Consider the following 23,588-nt stretch of genomic DNA (forward strand, 5'->3'; position numbering starts at 1 on the left):
CTAACTACAATATCGGTACAAACAACAAAGCTGCTCTTAACATGAGGGTGAGGTGTGAAGAAAATGTTCAGTGTGCATCAGACTTATTCATTTTAAAAAGAAATAGCATCACAGAATTTTCTACTTTGAAGAATATATCATCCATTTACTTTCTCCAACATGTGTTTTCATTTTCAGCCCCTCCTCCTGAACTGAGCGTGAATCCACCAGTGATCACAGAGACAGACTCGGTCACACTGAACTGTCAGACTCCTTCATCAGTTCTTGTCGCTGAATGTTTTTTGAACTTCATAAGTACAAAAACTGCCAAAGAAGTCTCTTGTCTGCACACAATGACAGGAACTGAGCTTCTGTCGATGACACATCAGAGTTCACCTGCTGAGGTTGAAGTAACATGTTATTACACTTTAAAGAACAAAGGACAATATCGATCACCACAAAGTAAAGCAATCCACATCAGCATCCAAAGTAAGTGACTACACTGCCATGCTCTTTATTCTTAGGTGCTGACCCCCCCCCCCCCCCCAAAAAAAAATAAAGGAAAGGAAAGAAAAACTGTTTTAACAAACTGTTCCCATTAAAACCTCATCTATACCAAGAGGTGACGTACGTTTGACAGTTTGATAATTTGTTGAACTAGCTTTATGTCCAGGTCCTTGCTGTTCTGAGTATTGATAGATTTAACTACACTTTGTATTACACATTACACATTGACCTCAGATGACACAGAAAATGTTAATGCTGAATGACAAAGCTGAATTTTAGATGTAAAATGTGGTGACTATGGTATTGTAGGAAAGGACTAATTACTGCTGAAAATTCTCTGAAATCAGGTCCTCGTGACAGAATAACGACCATGACCCAGATAACGCCAACTTCCAGTGAGACAATAGGTAGGTCATGCATTTAAACAACAATCCATTACATTATTGCTTATGAATTACTGTGTTTGTCATTTTCAATTTATTCATGTAATCTGATGTTAATGCTGAATGACTCAGCTAAATCTTAAAAGCAAAATGTGGTGACTCTGGAATTGTTGGATGGGACTAATTACTGCTGAACCTCATCTGAATTCAGTTCTTTGTGAAATTGCTGTGTTAGAGAGCACACAAATAACTGATGTATCCTAAATATTTACTTATTTCTGGTCATATACAACGTACAACTGACAGACTCAAATCGTTGTCTTTAAACTTCAAAATTTTTGAACTAGAGTCCACCATGACCCAGACGGCACCAACTCCATCTGAGACCACACGTAGGACATTCACTGAAACTAAAATCTATGACATTATTATTTATCAATCACTGTGTTTGTTACTTTTGAAACATTATTCTTTAAAACCACCAGGTCTTGATGTCAGGACACCACAGTTAGTTACCGCTGTCAGTTCACTCACTACTTCCTTAACATCAGTGAAATCAGCATCAGGTGACACAATTACTTACTTTCCTGATGAGTCACACTGATATATCAAAACATTTTAAAACAAGTGTCTGGCTTATTTTGTGTCTACAGGTAGTTCGACCTCTGCTTTGCTTCCTGTGACCACGCTGAAGCCAACTTCACGTTAGTAAAATGTATTTATACAAACACCACATATTGTAAATAGTTGGCTACTAAACTAAATTTATCATTTAGTGCCCAGTTTTGCTATCTGTAGGCCATTTGACATCCTCGGCAAAATGTTCACCTCAGCCAGTACCCTGGTTATCTCAGAAATGGAGGATTACATGGTAGATGTCCCTGTGACAGCATTCGTCGTGTTGTATTTGTATGTTAATACAATCAATTAACCTACTTTGGAAAATTAAAATATCTAACATGTCCTTAACTAGTACAATAATCTATTACATTTATTACAACCTCCTTTACAAAGTAAATTAGGTTGTAGTAAATGTAGCTTATAGATGGTAGAGATAATGTATGTGTAACAAATTCTCTTTTGTTTTGACTCTGTGGGAAGTGAAACTGACACTCATTTGTGGTGTTGGTTTTTCCAAAACAGAACTGTCGAAGTGGAAGTTGCTTGTTGCCGCGCCTGCTTGTGGAGCAACTGTGGGTATCATTGTACTGGGAGTTGCACTTGTCTGTGCCAAAAGAAGAAGTGGTAAGGACTGTAATGATGCATGTGACCCATACAGTTTGAAAGGGATTTTTTTTTATGTACATGTACACTAGTGGCGTTAAGAATTTAATTATAATCGTTCTCATCAAAACAAGATCGATATGCTCTCATGATTGAAATCAGTATTTCATAATTTTCATCCAACGCACCAAGCAGTGGTAGAGACGAAATAAATACATATACTCAAGTGTTGTACTATAGTATATTTTCAGAATTTCACTTTAATCTTTCTATTTGATTCTCCTCAATAGTTTTACCTCACTACACTTCAGTGACGATAACAATTTTACACAATTGATGATATAACAGGCTTTTAAAATCCAACACAACAAATGAAACAAATCTGTTTGTCTTCTGATGTCTTTCTATCAAATAGTGATTTTTCCTTTCTAAACCTTTCATATGATATCATTTAGACAAATGTTAAAATGATCCAGTATCTCACATCCAAAAACTGAAAACAGATTTTTGTATCAGAACTTAGTTTTTTCTCTCCCTGTTATCATCTGACGAACCCTCAGATTTATCTGCTGTCCCTGTGTATAAAACTATGTAAAGTAGTTAAAACGCACTCCACCTTAAGCAGCTATACCAGTAACATGCTGCGGGAGGAACCAAACCAGTACTTTTACATTATTAGTTTAACTACATTTTGCTGCTATACTTATATACTCCTACTTCAGTAGGATTTTTATTGCAGGACTACAGCTACTATTGGAGTATTTTTGCATTGCTGTGTCAACCGTCAACACATATAGTTTCAAACACAATCTTTTAACATACTTGTTTATAATTATGATAGTTATAATATAATGTGTAATCAAATGATGGAAATTATTTCGACAATAGCATTGAGAATATTTTGTTGGTTTGTAAATGCAAACACATCAAAAACATCCTCTGAGCACAGTTTATAGAAGTTATAGCCGCTTAAGGTGACAACATGACAACCCTTAAAGGATCATTCAGGCTTGCTGAGCTCAGTGGTTACTGGTTGGCTTTTAAATACTTTTTATTTTTTGCATTTTTTTTTAGGAAAACGTTTTCACAACAGGTAAGAAATTGTTTTGTTTTTTTAATCCTTTTTAGCAAAAGTTCTGTGACTCAGTGTGTTACTCTTTTTGATACAGCCTTTTTACTTGAGGGAGCTGTTCAGTGATGTTTGTTCTCCTGTTCAAGCCTGAGCAGAATTTCTGGTGCAGTGCATTGTTTGATTGTTGAGCTGATCCAGATTTTCAAGGGAGTAATCACGTAACTTTCTAAAAGGTTTTTAGGGAATGAAATGTATGTTCTGCAGTTTCAATAACAAGGAAACACTGTATATTGATTTTATTTCTTCATTTCCATATAGATCACAGGCCAATGTTACGGGTAATGTACACATTAACATCAGAGTGTTATTCATACATACTGTATTCAGTACTGTTACACTCATTTTCTTGTACATTGAGCTGCGTTTTGCCTTCTGTTGTAGGTGACTTTGTGTGCATGGTTGATCGTGGACAATTGGTAATCTAAAATAATCAAGTATCTATACTTTGCAAAGCTCTCCAGAGTGAATTCATGTTTTAAAAGTCATTGATAAATTCCTCTCATTAACTCATTCTCTCCTCTTCTTGAACAAGTTACCTGCAGGTAATGCTGAAATGTACACTGGTGGTGACTGTCCTGCTGGTGAGCTGTTGTTTTCTCTTCAATCTAACAGGAAGAATAAAGCTCTTGTCAAACAAGTTTCCAGATTTATGTAGGCCTATTTTGAAAATAATAGAGGACATCTGCTGTAGTATGACAAGTACCCTTAATTTAATTAGCTTTCATGTCATTTGGTAAGCAAAGCATTAAATGATGTTGTTGCGATTCCTTAGCTTGGTATTACCTGGCCCAAATTCTCTGGATGAATATATGAGTCTGGCCACACTCCATTGAGGATTATTTCTAGTCATAGCATCCTAATGAGCGTGGACCTCGGGTTTGTTTTGAAACTATTGAAGCAGCTGTTGACCAATCATCATGGACCACAAACTCTACTGGCACTGCCATTGTTGGAATTACTTCAACACTATCGCATTTAGCCACCCACACTGGTCTCTGATTGGTCAACCATCCAGGGTGGCTGGACGAACCTTCAAATGGGTTTCCAGACAAAAATCACAGTTAAGACTGACGCTGTCAGCTTTCCCACCTTAAAAATGACTCAAAAACAAAAACGACAATACAAAACATTATTTTAGTGTATCAACACTTGACTTAGTGTCAAAAAAGAGCTGTGATTTTTATTTTATATGAACAAACAATGTGATAACAAACTTGATGAAAACTCCTCATCTTAATGTCTGGATCTCTCTTACTTGCAGGGTTTAAGCAACTAAATAGACGGGGGCCTCAAAACGAGGATGTAAATGTAAGTGTCAGTATTAAATATGTTTGCTATATATAGTAGATGCTTCAGATTTTAAGAGCTTTTACTGCCTTTTTCTTCTCTAGCCTGACATATACCATGTGTACTCCACCATCCTTGAGGAGCCAGCTGCATCCGACCAGAAGGACTTTACGTACAGCACGATACAGACACAGTGTAACACAACATTTTAATACATCAGAAAAAGCACATGAGCATAAATAACTATTATGAATTCCAATCATATGTACAAGGCTGGAACTGAAACACTTTAATTATCTAGATATACTTTTATTATTTTTTAAGGAATGCCACATGGATTACATCTGTATTTAAATTTTACAATGGAAGGTTGAAAGCTGCAGACTGTTTTAGTACCAATTGAAGTTTCTCATAAAGAGATCACTACTTTTCCATACACCATCCACTCCTGGCAACACAAGCATGATCAATGTGTTTATGGTTTATGTTCAGTCAACTCAAACAAAGTTAATGTTGGATTGTGGATGTATTTAAAGTCAACTCTGACTTTCATCATGAAACTGGAGACTTTCCCTTTGGCGAATCTTGATTTAGTCATTTAGCAGCCTCACCAAACATTATATGGGATGCAGCACACAAACCCTGGTCTCTGGTGTCAAACTCCTATGTTTTGTATGCACCTTCATTCACTTGGACACCCTCACTGGGACTTCTGTAAACATTTCACTTTCCCTAGGCTGGAACAAATGTCGTCAGAGTGTTATCCAGGTAACAACTGTGTTTTCTCCAAAATGTGTTTTCTAACATGAGTGGCTCGTAACAACCACAACTTCCTTCCTTTCATTTTTTAAATTTTACATATTGTACATACCTGTTACAGATAATCTTGAAATTAAAAACAGTCATGACTGCTGAAGGCTGCAATGTCTTTTTCTACAGCATGGAAAGTAAAAAGCAAAGTAGATGCTGAGTGTTAAATGGCCAGAAACTATGGCTTGAAATGAATGCCAGAGTTTTTTTGTGTGTGCTGAAGAGGGAATTACCTGTTTTCTTTTTTGTGTGCATTAATATCTGTGATATCATTCTTGATAATACTACCAGGTGGTGCCAAAGTAGGACATATTTGGATGCAACACTAAATGGCTTTGGATTTACTGAAATACAAACAATGATAAACACCAGTGCGGAATAATTCTGGAGAAACATGTTCCAAATCAACTCAGAATAACTATACAGGGATGCAAAATGACTGCAAACAGATGCAAAATGACTAGGAACAACACGGCTGCTTTCAGTTTGGATGTGTTGGTCTTATGTTGGAGGGGTGGGGGGCCTGTGTGTCATAAAATATATCTGGCATCTTTTGTCTCTGATTAGCTCAACAAAAATTTTTAATGTTTGGATTATCTGTTCTCTACATCATCAGCTCTGCCATATTTAGATAAACGAGCCAATGTGGGAAAAATATAACAAAAACTGAAAATGACAAAAAAATAAAACAACAACCCGTTATTTTTAGATAACGGGTTAAGATTTGAAATAAATTACATCTAAATATAAAACATACTCTAAGCCTTACACAACTCGACAGCATGTGCTTTTTCGCTTGTCTAATAGTATCATTGCTTTCTGTAGTTTTCCTGAGAATAAGAGTATAACGTAAATAACGTGTGAATGTCAACGTCAGATAGGTTTAGTCTTTGGAGGATTTCTTCAAAGTCACAGTATTGAGCTTCATCATGACTGGACTGCTGCTGTTTGTCATCCTCATCTGTAAGTTAAACCTCTGATCTTTTCCTCATGAATGGTGTCCCTTACACACCTAATTAGGAAAACTTAGGAACGTATGTATTATTATCTGCAGGATATATTGACACACTTTTACATTAGATTGACAGAATACCACCTTAGTTTTAATCATTGATTAGTTATTATTGCATCAATTTCAATTCTTAACTCCAATTCAATCTTCAATTTAAACTGTTGCTTCTCCAACAGATTCTTTTTTCGAGATCGAAGTAAAAGGTTGGTCCCTGAGCCGAATATTTGTTTTCATGATCACCTGTATAGCAATTATACATATTAAATACACGTGTTAATCTCTAACTTTTCAGCCCTTCTTCCACCGAAACTGACAGTTAGTAGGTCGGTGATCACAGAGACAGAGTCAGTCACATTGAGCTGTGAGGCACCACCATCTGTTTCTGTGTCTAAGTGTCATTTGTACACTCTAAGTGGAGGAACTGAGAGAGACGTCTCCTGTCAGAACACACTGACAGGAACTGAACTGCTGGAAATGGCAAATCGCAGATCGCCTGCTGAGATTAAAATTAACTGTTTATACAGAGCACAGCAGCCTGAAGAGTTATGGTCTCCATACAGTGACATATTTTCCATCACTGTACAAAGTAAGTGACTTTACTCACATTTACTAATGTTACTATATCTTGATACAGAATCAGCACAAATAAATGTACTGAATTTTAAGTTCATTTTAAGTGTGTAAGAGCGCCAGATTTGATCATAAAAATACATTTATTTTTATTATTGTTGATGAATCCCACCGCAAGGCTGCATAATGCTATTCAATTTATCTTTAGAATGTGTTCAAATACATTTTCAAATGCTTTATTTTCAGCTCCTCTTCCTCCTGAACTCGCAGTGAATCCACCAGTGGTCACAGAAACAGACTCCGTCACACTGAACTGTCAGACTCCGCCATCTGTTTCTGTGTCTCAGTGTCATTTCTACACTTTAAGTGGAGGAACTGTGAGAGAGTTCCCCTGTCAGAACACACTGACAGGAACTGAGCTGTTGGCGATTGCAAATCTCAGCTCACCTGCTGAGGTTAAAGTGAACTGTTATTACATTGTCAAACATCCATCTCCATACAGTAACCTGTCCTCCATCACCATTCAGCGTGAGCGACTGTTACTTTCATCTATTGATATTATTATGTCTTGATACAGTATCAGAACAAGATCAATTTCATAATATGATATTCAGGTTTGAATTTGTTTTAGGCACAAACCAAAAAGAAGAAAGAACAACGTATGTGACAACCTTCTTTCCAAGTGAAATGTCACCCACTGGCAGAGGTGATGCAAGTATCCTAGTATTTATTGGTTTGATTCATTGTTTTTAGATGCCTGAAAATGTGATATAACCCATTTACTTATTTATATTACATATTACAATATCAAATCCTATGATGAACAACACAATTATTTTAAGTTAGTTTTAAATTTGACAAATGTGGTATTATGTCACACTGTGATGTCGCAGAAATTGTGACCAACATCACAGAGGATGAGTTCCCATTTTAATCTGACGTCAGAGTCATGTCATTTACAGTAAAATGACTGTATGCCTGACTGCCAACACTTTGTATTCTCATGTTGAATGAGCATTGCTCCTTTTCAGTCTTTTTCATGTGTTCACAACTAAATTCAGACAGTAACTTTGTACAAAGAGGAAAGCAATTTCATTTCCCCTATTATTAATGTGATGTACAGTTGTATTGGTGGTACTGGAGATAAAACACTTGCACACTGCAAATATCATCCATCTAAGAAACATGTGTTTGGCCTCTGTTGTTCAAAAGCAGATACAGTAATTACTGCTGCACCTTATCTGAATTCAGTTCTTTGTGAAATAACTGTGTAAGAGAGCACACAAATAACTGATGTATCCTGAATATTTACTTATTTCTGGTCATATACAATGTACAACTGACAGACTCAAATCGTCGTCTTTTAATGTCAAAATTTTTGAACTAGAGTCCACCATGACCCAGACGACGCCAACACAATGTGAAACCACAGGTGGGACATTCACTGAAACTAAAATCTATGACATTATTGTTTATCAATCACTGTGTTTGTTACTTTTGAAACATTATTCTTTAAAACCACCAGGTCTTGATGTCAGGACACCACAGTTAGTTACCGCTGTCAGTTCACTCACTACTTCCTTAACATCAGTGAAATCAGCATCAGGTGACACAATTACTTACTTTCCTGATGAGTCACACTGATATATCAAAACATTTTAAAACAAGTGTCTGGCTTGTTTTGTGTCTACAGGTAGTTCGACCTCTGCTTTGCTTCCTGTGACCACGCTGAACCCAACTTCACGTCAGTAAAATGTCTTTATACACACACCACATATTGTAAATAGTTGGCTATTAAACTAAATTCATCATTTAGTGCCCGGTTTTGCTATCTGTAGACCATTTGACATCCTCGGCAAAATGTTCACCTCAGCCAGTACCCTGGTTATCTCAGAAATGGAGGATTACATGGTAGATGTCCCTGTGACAGCACTCGTCTTTGTCATTTTCAATGTATTCACGTAATGTGATGTTAATGCGGACTGACTTTGAGACTGCTAAGGTGAGAAAGCTAAGTGAACACCATTTACCATTTAAACTGTAATTAATAAAATTAATAAAAAAGACCCAAATTGACTTTTTATTTGATAATTTAATTTACAAAGATTTACAAAAGATGGAGTCTATATACAACATTTTTCCAAACCATTTTAATTTTTACAACCAATTCAAACCTCTTTCGGAGCTCCAGCCGCAGTTCAGTTTAAAATTCACTTCCTCAATCAAATCCAAATTTTTCATTAGGACTATCATATTAAAGGAACTCTTAAGCATTTGCAACAAGGTGTCTTCACCTCTGAATTTTCAGTTCTTCATTTAGTGAAACTGACAGTGAATTCATCAGTGATCACAGAGACAGACTCAGTTACATTGAGCTGTCAGGCTCCATCTTATGTTTCCGTGGATCGGTGTTATTTCTACATTGTGAACAGAAAAACATTTGAAACGTTCTCCTGTCTGACGACACTGACAGGAGCTCAGCTGTTGTTGATGTCACATCAGACTTTACCTGCTAAAGTTGAACTGAAATGTTTTTACACCGTAAAGTATGGAGATACAAATTCTCCATCTCCACACAGTGACATATCCTCCATCAACATACGTAGTGAGTGTACTTTTCTCATGCTTGGACTTGTTATCAGATGGTGTGCTCGATAACTAACGTTAAAATGTCACTGGTGAGATGAGGTGTCAGGTGTTAAATTGTTGCTACACAGCTAACATGTATTGTACTTTGTTGCAGACCGGCTCATTATATTTAATGATTTTTTATTCATCTTCATGTAGGTCAAAAACCACAGATGACTCTTCACTATGATAGAGACGTAGTTCTCTTGATTTGCTCTGTGCCTGGATCTGTGAAACATGTTACAACATGTAACCTGTACTTTGGAGAAGGAAGTCGTCCAGTTGAAACAACAACTATCTGGAAAATGAACTCCAAGAAACAGTGGTTCTGCCTGTTCACTGTCACACTTGAGGATTTTCAGAAATTTCCACATTCAGTTCAACAAAAGGAGGTCAGCTGTGATTACAGTTCGGAAAGTGAACCCAACTCTTTGTCTCCTCGTAGTGATGGATACAGTTTAACTGGTGAGTCAAAGATGATGATTGACTTTACAAAATATGCGATACAACACTTCTTTGATGTTAATGAAAATGACTAAAATAACTGCGACTAAATGGGCAAATTAATGAATCACAGTCTGCATTGGCATTTGAACCAAACTTCATTTGCATGTCAGTTGAAATCTTTGTTAGACTCTATGACATCAGAATTAAGATGTCTGTTCAATTTATTTTGTTTCAGACTCTGGGTCTATTTAAGAAATGATCAAGTTAACAGAACAATATTTGTGGTTCTAAGAACAGCGATGGCCAAAATGAGGTTGTGGTCGGAGTAGATTGAGCAGACGGTACAACAGCACTGTCATACTGCCTACATCTTTGTTTTGGTTTGAATTACCACCAAGATTACAGCCATGCCAGCAGCTCCTTGTACTTAGGCAGAGTCAAGATTGGATCTGTCAGCATGCAAACATTTTCAGCATCCTAGTTTCGTATGTTATCATATTACAAGCTAATTAGCAGAACGTGCAGCTGCGTTTGACAAGAATATTTTTAGTTCATGAATATCTCTCCAACAAACACTTGGATCACAGTTGTGGGTCGACTATCAAGTTCAATTGCCACAGAAATGTTCATGGCATTGCTAAAAAAAAAACATCTAAATCTGTTTAAGTATTTGCACAAATGACAATATTAGCACAAATGTCAATTTATTTGCACGCAATGGTAAATCACAAATTATGCAGTCAAGACCATACAACATATAAGAAGTCACGCATTGCTCTTCCTTAGACACTGTGCTTCAGGGCATATATTTTGATATAAGATGACGGCTACAACATTAAAATGACACATGTCACCTTTGATTTGAGAAGGTTTGCATCAATATAACTGTTAGAGATAAAGCCCTTTTACACAGACTCTCCAATTTGCAAGTGTTCAAAAGTAAAATGAAACTTAATATTTTTTTGGGCAGCTGGGTCTTGTTTCATTGATAGTTTAGGAACTACAGAGGATTTGGCTCAAAGTTGAGTGAAAGCTTACAGTTGCTGTTGTTGACAATTTTATAGGTGAGATTCTTCTGACCCTATCGAAAACGCGAAGATGTATTGCTGTGAATGTTTTTAATGTTTCTGGCTATTACAGTGGATCATACATTCAAGTCTGGCACTGATGCTGGCTTGTTGCCTGAACATCCCCAAAATCCAGCAACAGGGGAGCAAAAAGCTGCATGCTAATATGATTTTTAGCAAATAATTATTTTTGTCAACTGTTTCCTGGGAATTTTATTTTATGTATTGTTTTATTATTTGGCATGTTCTTTATCACGTTTTTTTGAGCTACAAGTTATTTTTTGCAGAATGTGAAGAACCAAAATTGTACAATTTTACTGTTAAAAGTTGTCACCCCAGTGGATAGTTGACAAATACAGAATGTTTCTGTTGGTCTGAACAGTATTTCTTGCTCTTCAGTGTCACAGTAAAGCATGCTCCTCCTTAACCTGAATTTAATGATCCATTCTTTTTGAAAGTTTATTTAAACATTAAATTCATATCAGTGTCAGTCATCAGTTTTTTTTTTATTTGGTGGTCCATGCACTGGAAAAAGTACTGTGGGAGCAAACAATCATACTGCTTTTGTATTAATAGTAAAACTTCTTTGTGGCCTTCAAACAGAAGCATCGGTGTGGAAGTCTGCAGTAGCTGTGGCTGGTTTCATGACACTTGTTGTCATCTTACTGGTACTGGCATGTTTCATCAAAAGGAGAACTGGTGAGAACTATGTCAATTTACATATCAAGTAAAGCTATTTTTCAACATGCACATACATATTACATTTATATAACTGAAATAAAGATTTTCTTCAGTTTATTCAGTTTTACTAGATTTGTTTTGATTTTGAATTAACAAGGTTTAAATGTTTCTTAGTGTCCACAGCATCCAGAGGTTTATTGTCAGTTTGAGCATGGCTTGGGTTGCAGTGATCACAGTGATGCAGTGGTTATCACTGTGGCCTTACAGCATAAGGTGCTAGGCTTAGAACCTGCTGGTCTTTCTGTATTCTGTACCTTTCTGTGTGGATTTTCTAGAGGCGCTTCAGCTTCCTCCTACAGTCCAAAGACATGCATGTTAGATTGATAGATGATTCTGCATTGGTTGTGGGTGTGAATGTGAGCATGAATGGTTGTCTGTCTTGGCCCTGTGATGGACTGGCAACCTGTCCAGGGTGGACACCGCCTTTTTCCAAAAGTCAGCTGGGATAGCCTCCAGCCCACGCATGACCCTGTACAGGATAAAGCAGGTGATGGGTGAATGGAATATGTCAAGAAATTTTCCATTTATGGTTATAAAGTTGGTTTCCTGCAGAAGGGTCTGCTGTTTTAAGAAGCTCTCACTGAATCCGAGCTTGTCAGTCTATGTCTCTGCTGTGCACCTCTGTTAACATGATTGAATATTACTGGTCACACAGCTGTTAATGAGTGATTGTAAAGCAAATTTAATGCCATTCAGCCAAAACGAGCATGACTTCCGTGCTCTGTCTGACACTTCTCTCTCACTATTTGTTTTTTGTCCAGAAAGTTGTACCATGGATATTCCTTTTGCATTTGCTCATTAAAAATATATTGAGTTGTATTTTGTTTTTTGTTTTAGCCGACAGGACTGATGTGGTAAGTTTAAACAACAGCAGAGTGGTGTCAACACTTTTGCTTCTAACAGGTTTTTCTTCACACCATCATTATTCTTTCTTCAATAAGACTACATTCTTACTGCCTGCTCTATCTAACATATTCATAAAATATTTGCAGGCTTGTTTTGATGAAACCCTCAGTATCGTCACCTATGAATGCAACATTGGTAAGCTGTGTTTGTATTTCTGAAGGAACAGGTTTAATAAATCACTTTATAATGACAAAGTCATGACTACTGATAATAATATTTGTCTTCTCACCAAAGTGTGGGGGAATTTTGTTGTTGTTGTTTGCAAATGTTACATTACCAGAGTTGTCAGTCAGAAAGTAAGATTTTCATGAAATATGTTTCTATCATGGAAGGAAGAAATTTCCTTTTTATATCAAACAGTTAAACAGAGCCTGGCTAATGTTGTGATATTACGACACATCTTGACATGAGATTGTTGTGCACCTCCTGTAGATGAGAAAATGTGAGGACAACAACCGGTAATTAGCCACACGGTGGCACAAGTTCTACTGAAAAGAAAAGTGTTTGAGTAGACATGCTTGCACATGTCATTAAAGGTATTATTTTAAAATGTGTTAATTTAACCTCAATTGAGGGGAGTTCATTCATGTCTGATTTTCTCTCTCAGGCTGACAACAGTTGGATCTGCCCTGAGAGATACAGTGCATCGCGCTCCAAAGTCATTTGGAAATACACGTGTTGTTTTTCTTGCAGCTTATTCACTCTGCTTAGTCATGTGCTGATTAATTGATTATTCATTTATATCCTTATCATATGTTACAATGTTTTAAATAGTAAAACTTCAAACACAACTGATAAAACTGTCATTATTTTCAAAAGTTAAACTTCAGTTTCATCATTAATTTCATGCTGTACTTAACACAAATACATGTTTCTAATAAAGTGCTTTACAGAAACGGAGTGATCCATGCATGTGCTTTACATTTACATAATTTAACACACTTATACAGAATAACTACTAATAAATAACTACAAAACAACATTTAATCCACAATAACTCAATGAAAAGAGAAAACTGTTACTGATACTGGAAGAAAAACACAGACTGAACAGAATAATCTTGAGATAAGAAAAATGGTTGAATGTTCAGTACTAAATTTTTAAAATAGTTTATGAACATGCAAATGTGTGCATGTGTTTGTGTGTGTGTGTGTGTGCGTGTGTGTGTGTACACAATGGTGAGAAGCTGAAACAGCTAATATATCTTAAACCTACCGTGTCTTTGTTCAGAGGTTAACCTCCACATTTACATTCGTTCTAAATAAAACACATTTCTAACAACTGAGCCTTGACCACGTTTCTGTAGCTTGTTTGCCTGATTCAGTTCTGACACTTTCTGTGGTTTTCCTGTGAACAAGTTCTGCAAAATGAATCTTTAGTACATCAACGTCCAAGTAGCCAGACACTCAAGTATCTTCTTTGGAGGGTTCTTGATGTCTTTTTTTTTAGCTTCATCATGGCTGGACGCCTGTTGATTGTCATCCTCATGTGTAAGTTAAACTTCTTGTATGTATTTGTTTGCTTTTACACATAAATGCACGTTTACACTTGCAAACGTTATGTGACTGCATGAAGCAAAAACTAGTTTCCACACTGAGACAAAGTACGTCTTGATCTTTGAGTTTGATCATTTTTAATGAGCTATTATCTCATGTATTTATTTTGTTATCATATTTTCATTCCAACAGGTTATTTTCATCAGCTTCAAGTCCAAGGTCAGTGAATAATCTAATACATTTCAGCTGTCCTTCCATACTGTTATCTCTGGTGTATTAGCTTATAATATGCTAGTAATTGACTACTTTTACACTTACATTTTTCTTCACTTCCTCATTAAAATCCAAAATTTTCATCAGGAGTATCATATTAAAGGAACTATTAAGCATTTGAAATAATGTGTCTTCACCTCTGAATTTTCAGCTCTTCATTTAGTGAAACTGACAGTGAATTCATCACTGATCACAGAGACAGACTCATTTACATTGAGCTGTCAGGCTCCATCTTCTGTTTCCGTGGATCGGTGTTATTTCTACATTGTGAACGGAAAAACATTTGAAACGTTCTCCTGTCTGACGACACTGACAGGAACTCAGCTGTTGTTGATGTCACATCAGACTTTACCTGCTAAAGTTGAACTGAAATGTTTTTACACTGTAAAGTATGGAGATACAAATTCTCCATCTCCACACAGTGACATATCCTCCATCAACATACGTAGTGAGTGTACTTTTCTCATGCTTGGACTTGTTATCAGATGGTGTGCTAGATATCTAATGTTAAAATGTCACTGGTGAGATGAGGTGTTAGGTGTGAAATTGTTGCTACACAGCTAACATGTACTGTATTTTGTTGCAGACCGGCTCATTATATTTAATGACTTTTTATTCATCTTCATGTAGGTCTAAAACCACAGATGAGTGTTCACCATGATGGAGACGGAGTTCTCTTGACTTGCTCTCTGCCTGGATCTGTGAAACATGATACAACATGTAACCTGTACTTTGGAGAAGGAAGTCGTCCAGTTGACACAACAACCATAAGGAAGAAAAGGATCTCCAAGAAACAGTGGTTCTGCCTGTTCACTGTCACACTTGAGGATTTTCTGAGATTTCTACATTCAGTTCAACAAAAGGAGGTCAGCTGTGATTACAGTTCAGAAAGTGAACCCAACTCTTTGTCTCCTCGTAGTGATGGATACAGTTTAACTGGTGAGTCAAAGATGCTGATTGACTTTACAAAATATGTGATACAACACTTCTTTGATGTTAATGAAAATGACTAAAATAACTGCTACTAAATGGGCAAATTAATGAATCACAGTCTGCATTGACATTTGAACCAGACTTCATTTGTATATCAGTTGAAATCTTTATTAGACTCTATGACATCAGAATTAAGATGTCTGTTCAGTTTATTTTGTTTCAGACTCTGGGTCTATTTAAGAAAGGATCAAGTTAACTGAACAATATTTCTGGTTCTAAGAACAGCGATGGCCAAAAGGAGGTTGTGGTCAGAGTAGATTGAGCAGACGGTACAACAGCACTGTCATGCTGCCTACATCTTTGTTTTGGTTTGAATTACCACCAAGATTACAGCCATGCTAGCAGCTCCTTGTACTTCGGCAGAGTCAAGATTGGATCTGTCAGCATGCAAACATTTTCAGCATCCTAGTTTCGTATGTTATCATATCACAAGCTAATTAGCAGAACGTGCAGCTGCAGTTCATAAAAATATTATTAGTTCATGAACATCTCTCCAAAATTTTATAAAACTCCAACAAACACTTGGATCACAGTTGTGGGTCGACTATCAAGTTCAATTGCCACAGAAATGTTCATGGCATTGCTAAAAAACTTCCAAATCTGTTTAAGTATTTGCACAAATGACAATATTTGCACAAATGTCAATTTATTTGCATGCAAATTAATTTCATTGATATCCTTTACCTGTAGATATTTTGGAAAGAGAATCAATCATGACCAGAACAAAGTCAGCATCAACCATGAGCACAGGTTGGACATGGCGTATATTTTCACGTACTTTTAAAGCCCTAAACGGTGGGCACTGCGTCTCAAAAGGATGTCCTCCCACACAGATATTACTATATATTGATGTAAACTGAATGTGCTGACATACAGAGCTAAAAGAGCAAAAAATAATTAAAAATGTCTTGAGATTTATCTCATATTGCTGCCTGTTCAAGTGATGCACAAACACACCATCTCTGACAGTTATTCACACGAGAAACTTAAAAGTCTAATCTATCTTTTATGAACAGAGTCACACAGATTGACGCCTTTCTGGACATTTACTACAACCACAGGTAGGACATACTAAATATTTAAAGAATATCAAGAACTTTATAAAAAGTACTGACCATGATTTATAATAGGTCATACTATTAGCTGGCCTCATGCTTCCACTCCTGTCTTTCCTGTAAAAATAAATAAATAAATCTGGTTATGTTTATATTTATATAATGTTTACGTGAGTGTCACTGGGTCAAAATGACTTTTTAAAATTTGTTTTTTTGTAGCATTTTATATCTTTATTACACAGAGAAAGGAAGAAGATGATAGTAAATGAGAAAGAAAGATTATCTCAGAAACTTAAAAATATTTTTGACATTTGTTCTATTTTGATGTTTATATCATATTTGTTTGTTTTTAAGGATCAGTTTCTGCTAATCTCAGTTCAACAACTGATATGACCTCTGCTGTCAAACAAACTGAGGACGACAATTTTATAGGTGAGATTCTTCTGACCCTATCGAAAACGCTAAGATGTATTGCTGTGAATGTTTTTAATGTTTCTGGCTATTACTGTAGATCAGACATTCAAGTCTGGCACTGATGCTGGCTTGTTGCCTGAACATCCCAAAAATCCAGGAACAGGTGAGCAAAAAGCTGCATGCTAATATTATTTTTAGCAAAGAATTATTTTTGTCAACTGTTTCCTGGGAATTTTATTTAATATATTGTTTTTTTACTTGGCATGTTCTTTATCACGTTTTTTTGAGCAACATGTTATTTTTTACAGAATGTGAAGAACCAAAATTGTTGCTTAAAACTATGGCGTACATCTAAACAGCAACTTATCACACATGACGTCTATAAAGGATTTAAAAAGTTTTTTGTGCGTTTCTGCTGCAGAGTCGACTGTTCTCACGCCCACTGTTTGCAGTCCGACCACTTCTGTGAAACCAGAATCAGGTAACAGAATTGCTAATGTTAAATTTTTCATTAGTAAATCACAAATTATGCAGTCAAGACCATACAACATATGACAAGTCACACATTGCTCTTCCTTAGACACTGTGCATCAGGACATATCATTTGATATAAGATGATGTCTTCAACATTAAAATGCCACGTGTCGCCTTTGATTTGAGAAGGTTTGCATCAATATAACTGTTTGAGATAAAGCCATTTAACACAGACTCTCCAATTTGCAAGTGTTCCAAAGTAACATGACACTTCATGTTTTTTTGGGCAGCTGGGTCTTGTTTCATTGATAGTTTAGGAACAACAGAGGATTTGGCTCAAAGTTGAGTGAAAGTTTACAGTTGCTTTTATATTGAGGTGAAGTTGTGTGTCAGTACAAGGAGTAAAGAACTGACCAAGTAGAGACATTTCAAAGTTAGCTGGTTTCTACAAATCTGCCACCCAGTTCATTCTGAAAAAATAGGTGTACACAGAAAAACTGGAAAAAAACAAATTACCTCTTAGACCAGGAAGAACAAGTTGTATGGGTGATCAGAAAATAATTAGCACAGTGGAAAAAAAACTCTTCATGACACGTTTTTTTGAACAACATGTTATTTTTTTGCAGAATGTGAAGAACCAAAATTATACAATTTTACTGTTAAAAGTTGTCACCCCAGTGGATAGTTGACAAATACAGAATGTTTCTGTTGGTCTGAACAGTATTTCTTGCTCTTCAGTGTCACAGTAAAACATGCTCCTCTTTAATCTGAATTTAATGATTCATTCTTTTTGAAAGTTTATTTAAACATTAAATTCATATGAGTGTCAGTCATGAGTTTTTTTGTTTGTTATTTGGTGGTCCATGCAATGGAAAAAGTACAGTGGGAGCAAACAATCACACTGCTTTTGTATTAATAGTAAAACTTGTTTGTGGCCTTCAAACAGAAGCATTGGTGTGGAAGTCTGCAGTAGCTGTGGCTGGTTTCGTGACACTTGTTGTCATCTTACTGGTACTGGCACGTTTCATCAAAAGGAGAACTGGTGAGAACTATATCAATTTACATATCAAGTAAAGCTATTTTTCAATATGCACATACATATTATGTTTATATTACTGAAATTGAGATTTGAGGAAGGTGGTTTCCTGCAAAAGGGTCTGCTGTTTTAAGAAGCTCTCACTGAATCCAAGTTTGTCAGTTTATTATTTCTCTGCTGTGCACCTCTGTTAACATGATTGAATATTACTGGTCACACAGCTGTTAATGAGCCAGTGATTGTAAAGCAAATTTAATGCCATTCAGCCAACATGAGCATGACTTCTGTGCTTTGCCTGAAACTTGTCTTTCGCTATTTGTTTTTGTCCAGAAAGTTGTACTTACAAGAGGTAAGAAATCTTCTTTTTTCTTTTTTCTTTTTTTTGTTTAGCAAAAGCTAATTTCCCATTTTTTTTTCTGTCATCTTTTATGCAGAAGTTAGCTTTAATGTGTAAAATTGTCTTATTCAGCCACCGCACAGAACCACTTGAAAATGTGTGGTTGCTTGAGTGAAGCAGGACATTAATGAACATCTCATTTACCTTCACCAGCTATTATTACACATTTTTTTCTTTATTTCTGAATAGAACTCATGGCAGCATTACAGCATCACAACATTCTGTTGCAGATGACGTTGTCTGCATGAGAAATCTTGACCATGGAGAATTGGTAATTAAAACACATTTTTCTGTCAAATGTGTTGTTCACATCTCTCGGAATAATCAAACATTGCATAGCAAAGCTACTCTAAGTAAAACAACGTGTTGAAATATGGTATTCATGAATATCTGGCATCTTACCTCACTTCTTCTGTGGTGTCTTAAGTTACGTGCGGGTAACGAGGGGGCCTACGAAGTGATCACCTCAGTATCTGCTAATGGCTGTTCGACTGGTAAGCTGCTTTTTGCTTTACACCTAACTGAATGTAGACTGATAGAGGATATGAACAGATTTCATACTGTATACTACGTTGTGTGTACAATAAATATTTGTTCTTAGTTCATCTGCGGGTTTAGCTATTTGTTAGGTGTCTTTTTTAAAAGAGATTTATCAAGACAGTAAGTATTGTAGCTATATGTTTTTTTTTTTAAGCTTTATAGTTTGTATAGTTAATCAGTTTAATAACCAAAACTTTTAGTAACGTTATTTCTTTCCTTACTTTTGCTCCATGAAAAAGAACAAACACAACATTAAACACAAAAGGGGCTTTTGTTTCCATAATATTGTATTGGCTTGTGATAAAGGCAGTTTTTTTTAATTAATGAAGACTTATTATAGATTTCTAAATTAGTGAAGCACAATGGCTGTCCAATTCATAACAATCATCAAGTAAATTACAATTTAGATTAGTTGTATTTACAGAAATCCTTCACATCTCCCTTCTATGTCTCTTTGTATTTGATACAGACAATAATATGTGGAAAATGACTGAAAATAAGTTAATTTAGTGTGCGGTTCTCTTTTACCTGCAGGCTCTGAGAAATTGAACAGACAAGAGCCTCAAAGTGAAAATGTAAGTAAGATAAGGAGCACAATAGCTGTAGTTTTTTTGGTGCTATAGATTTAAAAGGCTTTTACAGTTGCAGTCTTTCTTTTCTAGTCTGACTTATACCATGTATACTGCACCATCTCAGAGGATCCAGCTGCATCAGCCCTGCAGGATATGGTTTGCAGCGTCCTGCAGGCGCACTGAAACACAAACTTTTTCACAATGTGCAGCCAAGAAAGAAAACAGCCACAAGAGTGCTTTTCAAACAGTGTGTAGTTTCATAACCTGTCTTGTATTTCATGCTGTATATTGTATTGTGTAATCTAACAGGGAGCAAAATGCTTGTGAGGTCTGGTGTTGAAAGCCTTTGACACAACTGGAATCCTTCTTTCCAGTCTTAAAGACACCTGACATGAATGATGCAGTTCTCAACTGCTTTTAATAGGAGTTTCCAGCCATGTGCTATTTTTGGATCATTTTATTTTGAACATGTGGTAAAGATTGACAGTCATAACACCACTGATATGTGCATCTTTTATTGTTAGATTTATTGTGTTAATACCAAAGGAAACATTTATATTGAACATATGTTGTATATCAACAAATTGTCCACTGCCTACATAAAATGTTGTCACTCAGTATATCTGCAAAATGTTTTTTTGTCCAAGTATTTAATGTAAGTTGACTTACACCATGTGATCCTGGTCATTACAGCATGATTCATGTATTTTAAGCTCATGTTAACAATTCCAAGTAGATGGTGATGTAAGATGTAGAGAAACATTGTGATCTCTGGTCTCTGTTGTCAAAGTCCTGTAATTTGAACGCTGATCATCTACCAGGACTTCCCTCCTTACTCTGCAGTAAAGATGTCCCACTTCCTTGTCTGGAAAAAATGTTTTCACTGCATGTAAAGAAGATACGTTTCCTACAAACTGTATTCTAAGTTGCAAGTTCATTTAATATCTGTATTTTTTTTCCAATTGACATGATAAAAAAAAAAGTTCAGCAATCATGGTGACAGTTACATCACCTTCACAGAGTACAGACTGAGTTACATCTTGACCTGTCACATTTAGGTAATTGACTCAACGGAGCTATGTGGTGAGGCCGCAGCAGAGCAGAGACCCTATAACCAAACACCTTTAAAAGGTGCATAAAAGCAGCTATCCCCCTGGTGGAGTGCGTATACACCCCAGAGGATATCTGTCAGCTCTTACAGATGTTAGCATGCAAATAATCATTGTAACCCAGGGCATAGGGTGCATGGGGTGCATACTGCGATGTATCACCCCTCCTTTCTTTCTTTTTTTATTTTTGCAAATAAGCTACTCTGTGAAAAACAACAAGAGAGCAACAGAAATGATGAACAACTTATTTTAAATTAGTTAACGTGCACTGTTGCACGTGTGGTAAAAGTTAAAGTAGGTCTATGTAAAGCGTTTGTTTCCGTGGCCAGTTTGTGTGACTCACTTCTGATCTTGTGGTTTTCCTGAGAACACAATGACACTAAATGAAGGTGTAGGTCAAAGTCCGATAGACTACTGTGTTCTGTACATTCACTTTATTCAGCTTCATCATGGCTAGACACCTGCTGCTCATCATTCTCTTCTGTGAGTTAAACCTCTTATCAGGTTCTTTCATTATTGTTGTCGTCTATTACTTAATGTAGGCTATTTAGTTAATATTTTATTATATAGTTTATATAATCATTATTATTATTACACTTTTTGATCAGGCTGGTAGGACCAGTTTGAGTTTCAAGTCTAACTTACTAACTGTCCAACAGATTCCTTTCAGGAGATCAACCTACAAGGTCAGTCTCAGTTTATTCTTGTTTTCACTGTATGGTCAGTAGCTATAATTTGACTATTTTTGTACAGTATATTCTAATTAATATTTGCTAATCGTGAATATTATTTGACAGATTAAGCTACGAAATCTCTAATGTAACATTCACCTGTAATTTCAGACCTTTCTCAACATAAAGTGACCGTGAGTCCACCGATGATCACAGAGACAGACTCAGTCACACTGACCTGTCAGACTCCGCCATCTGTTATTGTGTCGCAGTGTGATTTCTACATTGCAAATCAGAAGGCATCCAAAGATGTCTCCTGTGTGCTGACACTAACAGGCACTGAGCTGCTGAAGATGGCACATGTCACTTTACCTGCTGAAGTCGAAGTGAGATGTTTTTACACTGTACAGATTGGAGCTATTAATTCTAGGTCAGCAGACAGTGATACATCCACCATCACCGTAAACAGTGAGTAACTAATTATAAATATATCATCAGAAAATGCTTTAAATGGATGCAAATATAGTTATTTCACCAAATATTTACTTACTTTTTCAGACCTTCTTCCACCTCAACTGAGAGTGAATCCACCAGTGATCACAGAGACAGATTCAGTCACATTAAACTGTCAGATTCCATCTTCTGTGTCTGTGACTGACTGCTACTTTCGCATTTTAAGAGAAAAACCTGCCAAACTCTTCTCTTGTCTAAAGACACTGACAGGAAATGAACTGCTGTCGTTGATGCGTCAAAGCTCACCTGCTAGTGTTGAAGTGACATGTTTTTACCTTTTATCGCATCAATCTCCAGAGAGTAACATGTCCTCCATCACCATACACTGTGAGTAAATATTACTGCTATGAAGTAATGTAAGGATATCTAACTACAATATCGGTACAAACAACAAAGCTGCTCTTAACATGAGGGTGAGGTGTGAAGAAAATGTTCAGTGTGCATCAGACTTATTCATTTTAAAAAGAAATAGCATCACAGCATTTTCTACTTTGAAGAATATATCATCCATTTACTTTCTCCAACATATGTTTTCATTTTCAGCCCCTCCTCCTGAACTGAGCGTGAATCCACCAGTGATCACAGAGACAGACTCGGTCACACTGACCTGTCAGACTCCTTCATCGGTTCTTGTCGCTGAATGTTTTTTGTACTTCATAAGTCCAAAAACTGCCAAAGAAGTCTCTTGTCTGCACACAATGACAGGAACTGAGCTTCTGTCGATGACACATCAGAGTTCACCTGCTGAGGTTGAAGTAACATGTTATCACACTTCAAAGAACAAAGGACAATATCGATCACCACAAAGTAAAGCAATCCGCATCAGCATCCAAAGTAAGTAACTACACTGCAATGCTCTTTATTCTTAGGTGCTGACTCCCCCCTCCCCCCCAAAAAAGGAAAGGAAAGAAAAACTGTTTTAACAAACTGTTCCCATTAAAACCTCATCTATACCAAGAGGTGACGTACGTTTGACAGTTTGATAATTTGATGAACTAGCTTTATGTCCAGGTCCTTGCTGTTCTGAGTATTGATAGATTTAACTACACTTTGTATTACACATTACACGTTGACCTCAGATGACACAGAAAATGTTAATACTGAATAACAAAGCTGAAATTTAGATGTAAAATGTGGTGGTTATGGTATTGTAGGAAAGGACTAATTACTGCTGAAAATTCTCTGAAATCAGGTCCTCGTGACAGAATAACGACCATGACCCAGATAACGCCAACTTCCAGTGAGACCATAGCTAGGTCATGCATTTAAACAACGACCCATTACATTATTGCTTATGAATTACTGTGTTTGTCATTTTCAATTTATTCTTGTAATCTGATATTAATGCTGAA

General features: G+C 36.3%; 1 protein-coding gene and 1 long non-coding RNA gene across 2 annotated transcripts; both read left to right on the forward strand.

The window, feature by feature from the left end:
- The first annotated feature begins 6,239 nt into the window (after positions 1-6,239).
- Positions 6,240-21,983, forward strand: LOC138194317 (uncharacterized). The gene is made up of 21 exons (XM_069142957.1): positions 6,240-6,285; positions 6,511-6,537; positions 6,627-6,920; positions 7,151-7,432; positions 7,536-7,610; positions 8,292-8,336; positions 8,430-8,510; positions 8,598-8,648; positions 15,093-15,401; positions 16,146-16,205; positions 16,472-16,516; positions 16,865-16,942; positions 17,022-17,087; positions 17,346-17,405; positions 18,345-18,440; positions 18,765-18,783; positions 19,021-19,102; positions 19,259-19,325; positions 19,906-19,946; positions 21,712-21,738; positions 21,895-21,983. Exons 1-21 carry the CDS (start codon positions 6,252-6,254, stop codon positions 21,913-21,915), a joined length of 1,860 nt encoding a protein of 619 aa, XP_068999058.1. The 5' UTR covers positions 6,240-6,251; the 3' UTR covers positions 21,916-21,983.
- LOC138194392 (uncharacterized) lies at positions 11,843-13,720 on the forward strand. Its single transcript, XR_011177923.1, has 3 exons — positions 11,843-12,641; positions 12,780-12,828; positions 13,301-13,720. It is a non-coding gene; the product is annotated as an uncharacterized lncRNA (long non-coding RNA).
- Positions 21,984-23,588: the final 1,605 nt, after the last annotated feature.

Source organism: Embiotoca jacksoni, unplaced genomic scaffold (genome assembly GCF_022577435.1).
Source record: "Embiotoca jacksoni isolate LCO1_2020_lvr unplaced genomic scaffold, fEmbJac1.0.p SCAF_1, whole genome shotgun sequence".
NCBI lineage: Eukaryota > Metazoa > Chordata > Actinopteri > Embiotocidae > Embiotoca > Embiotoca jacksoni.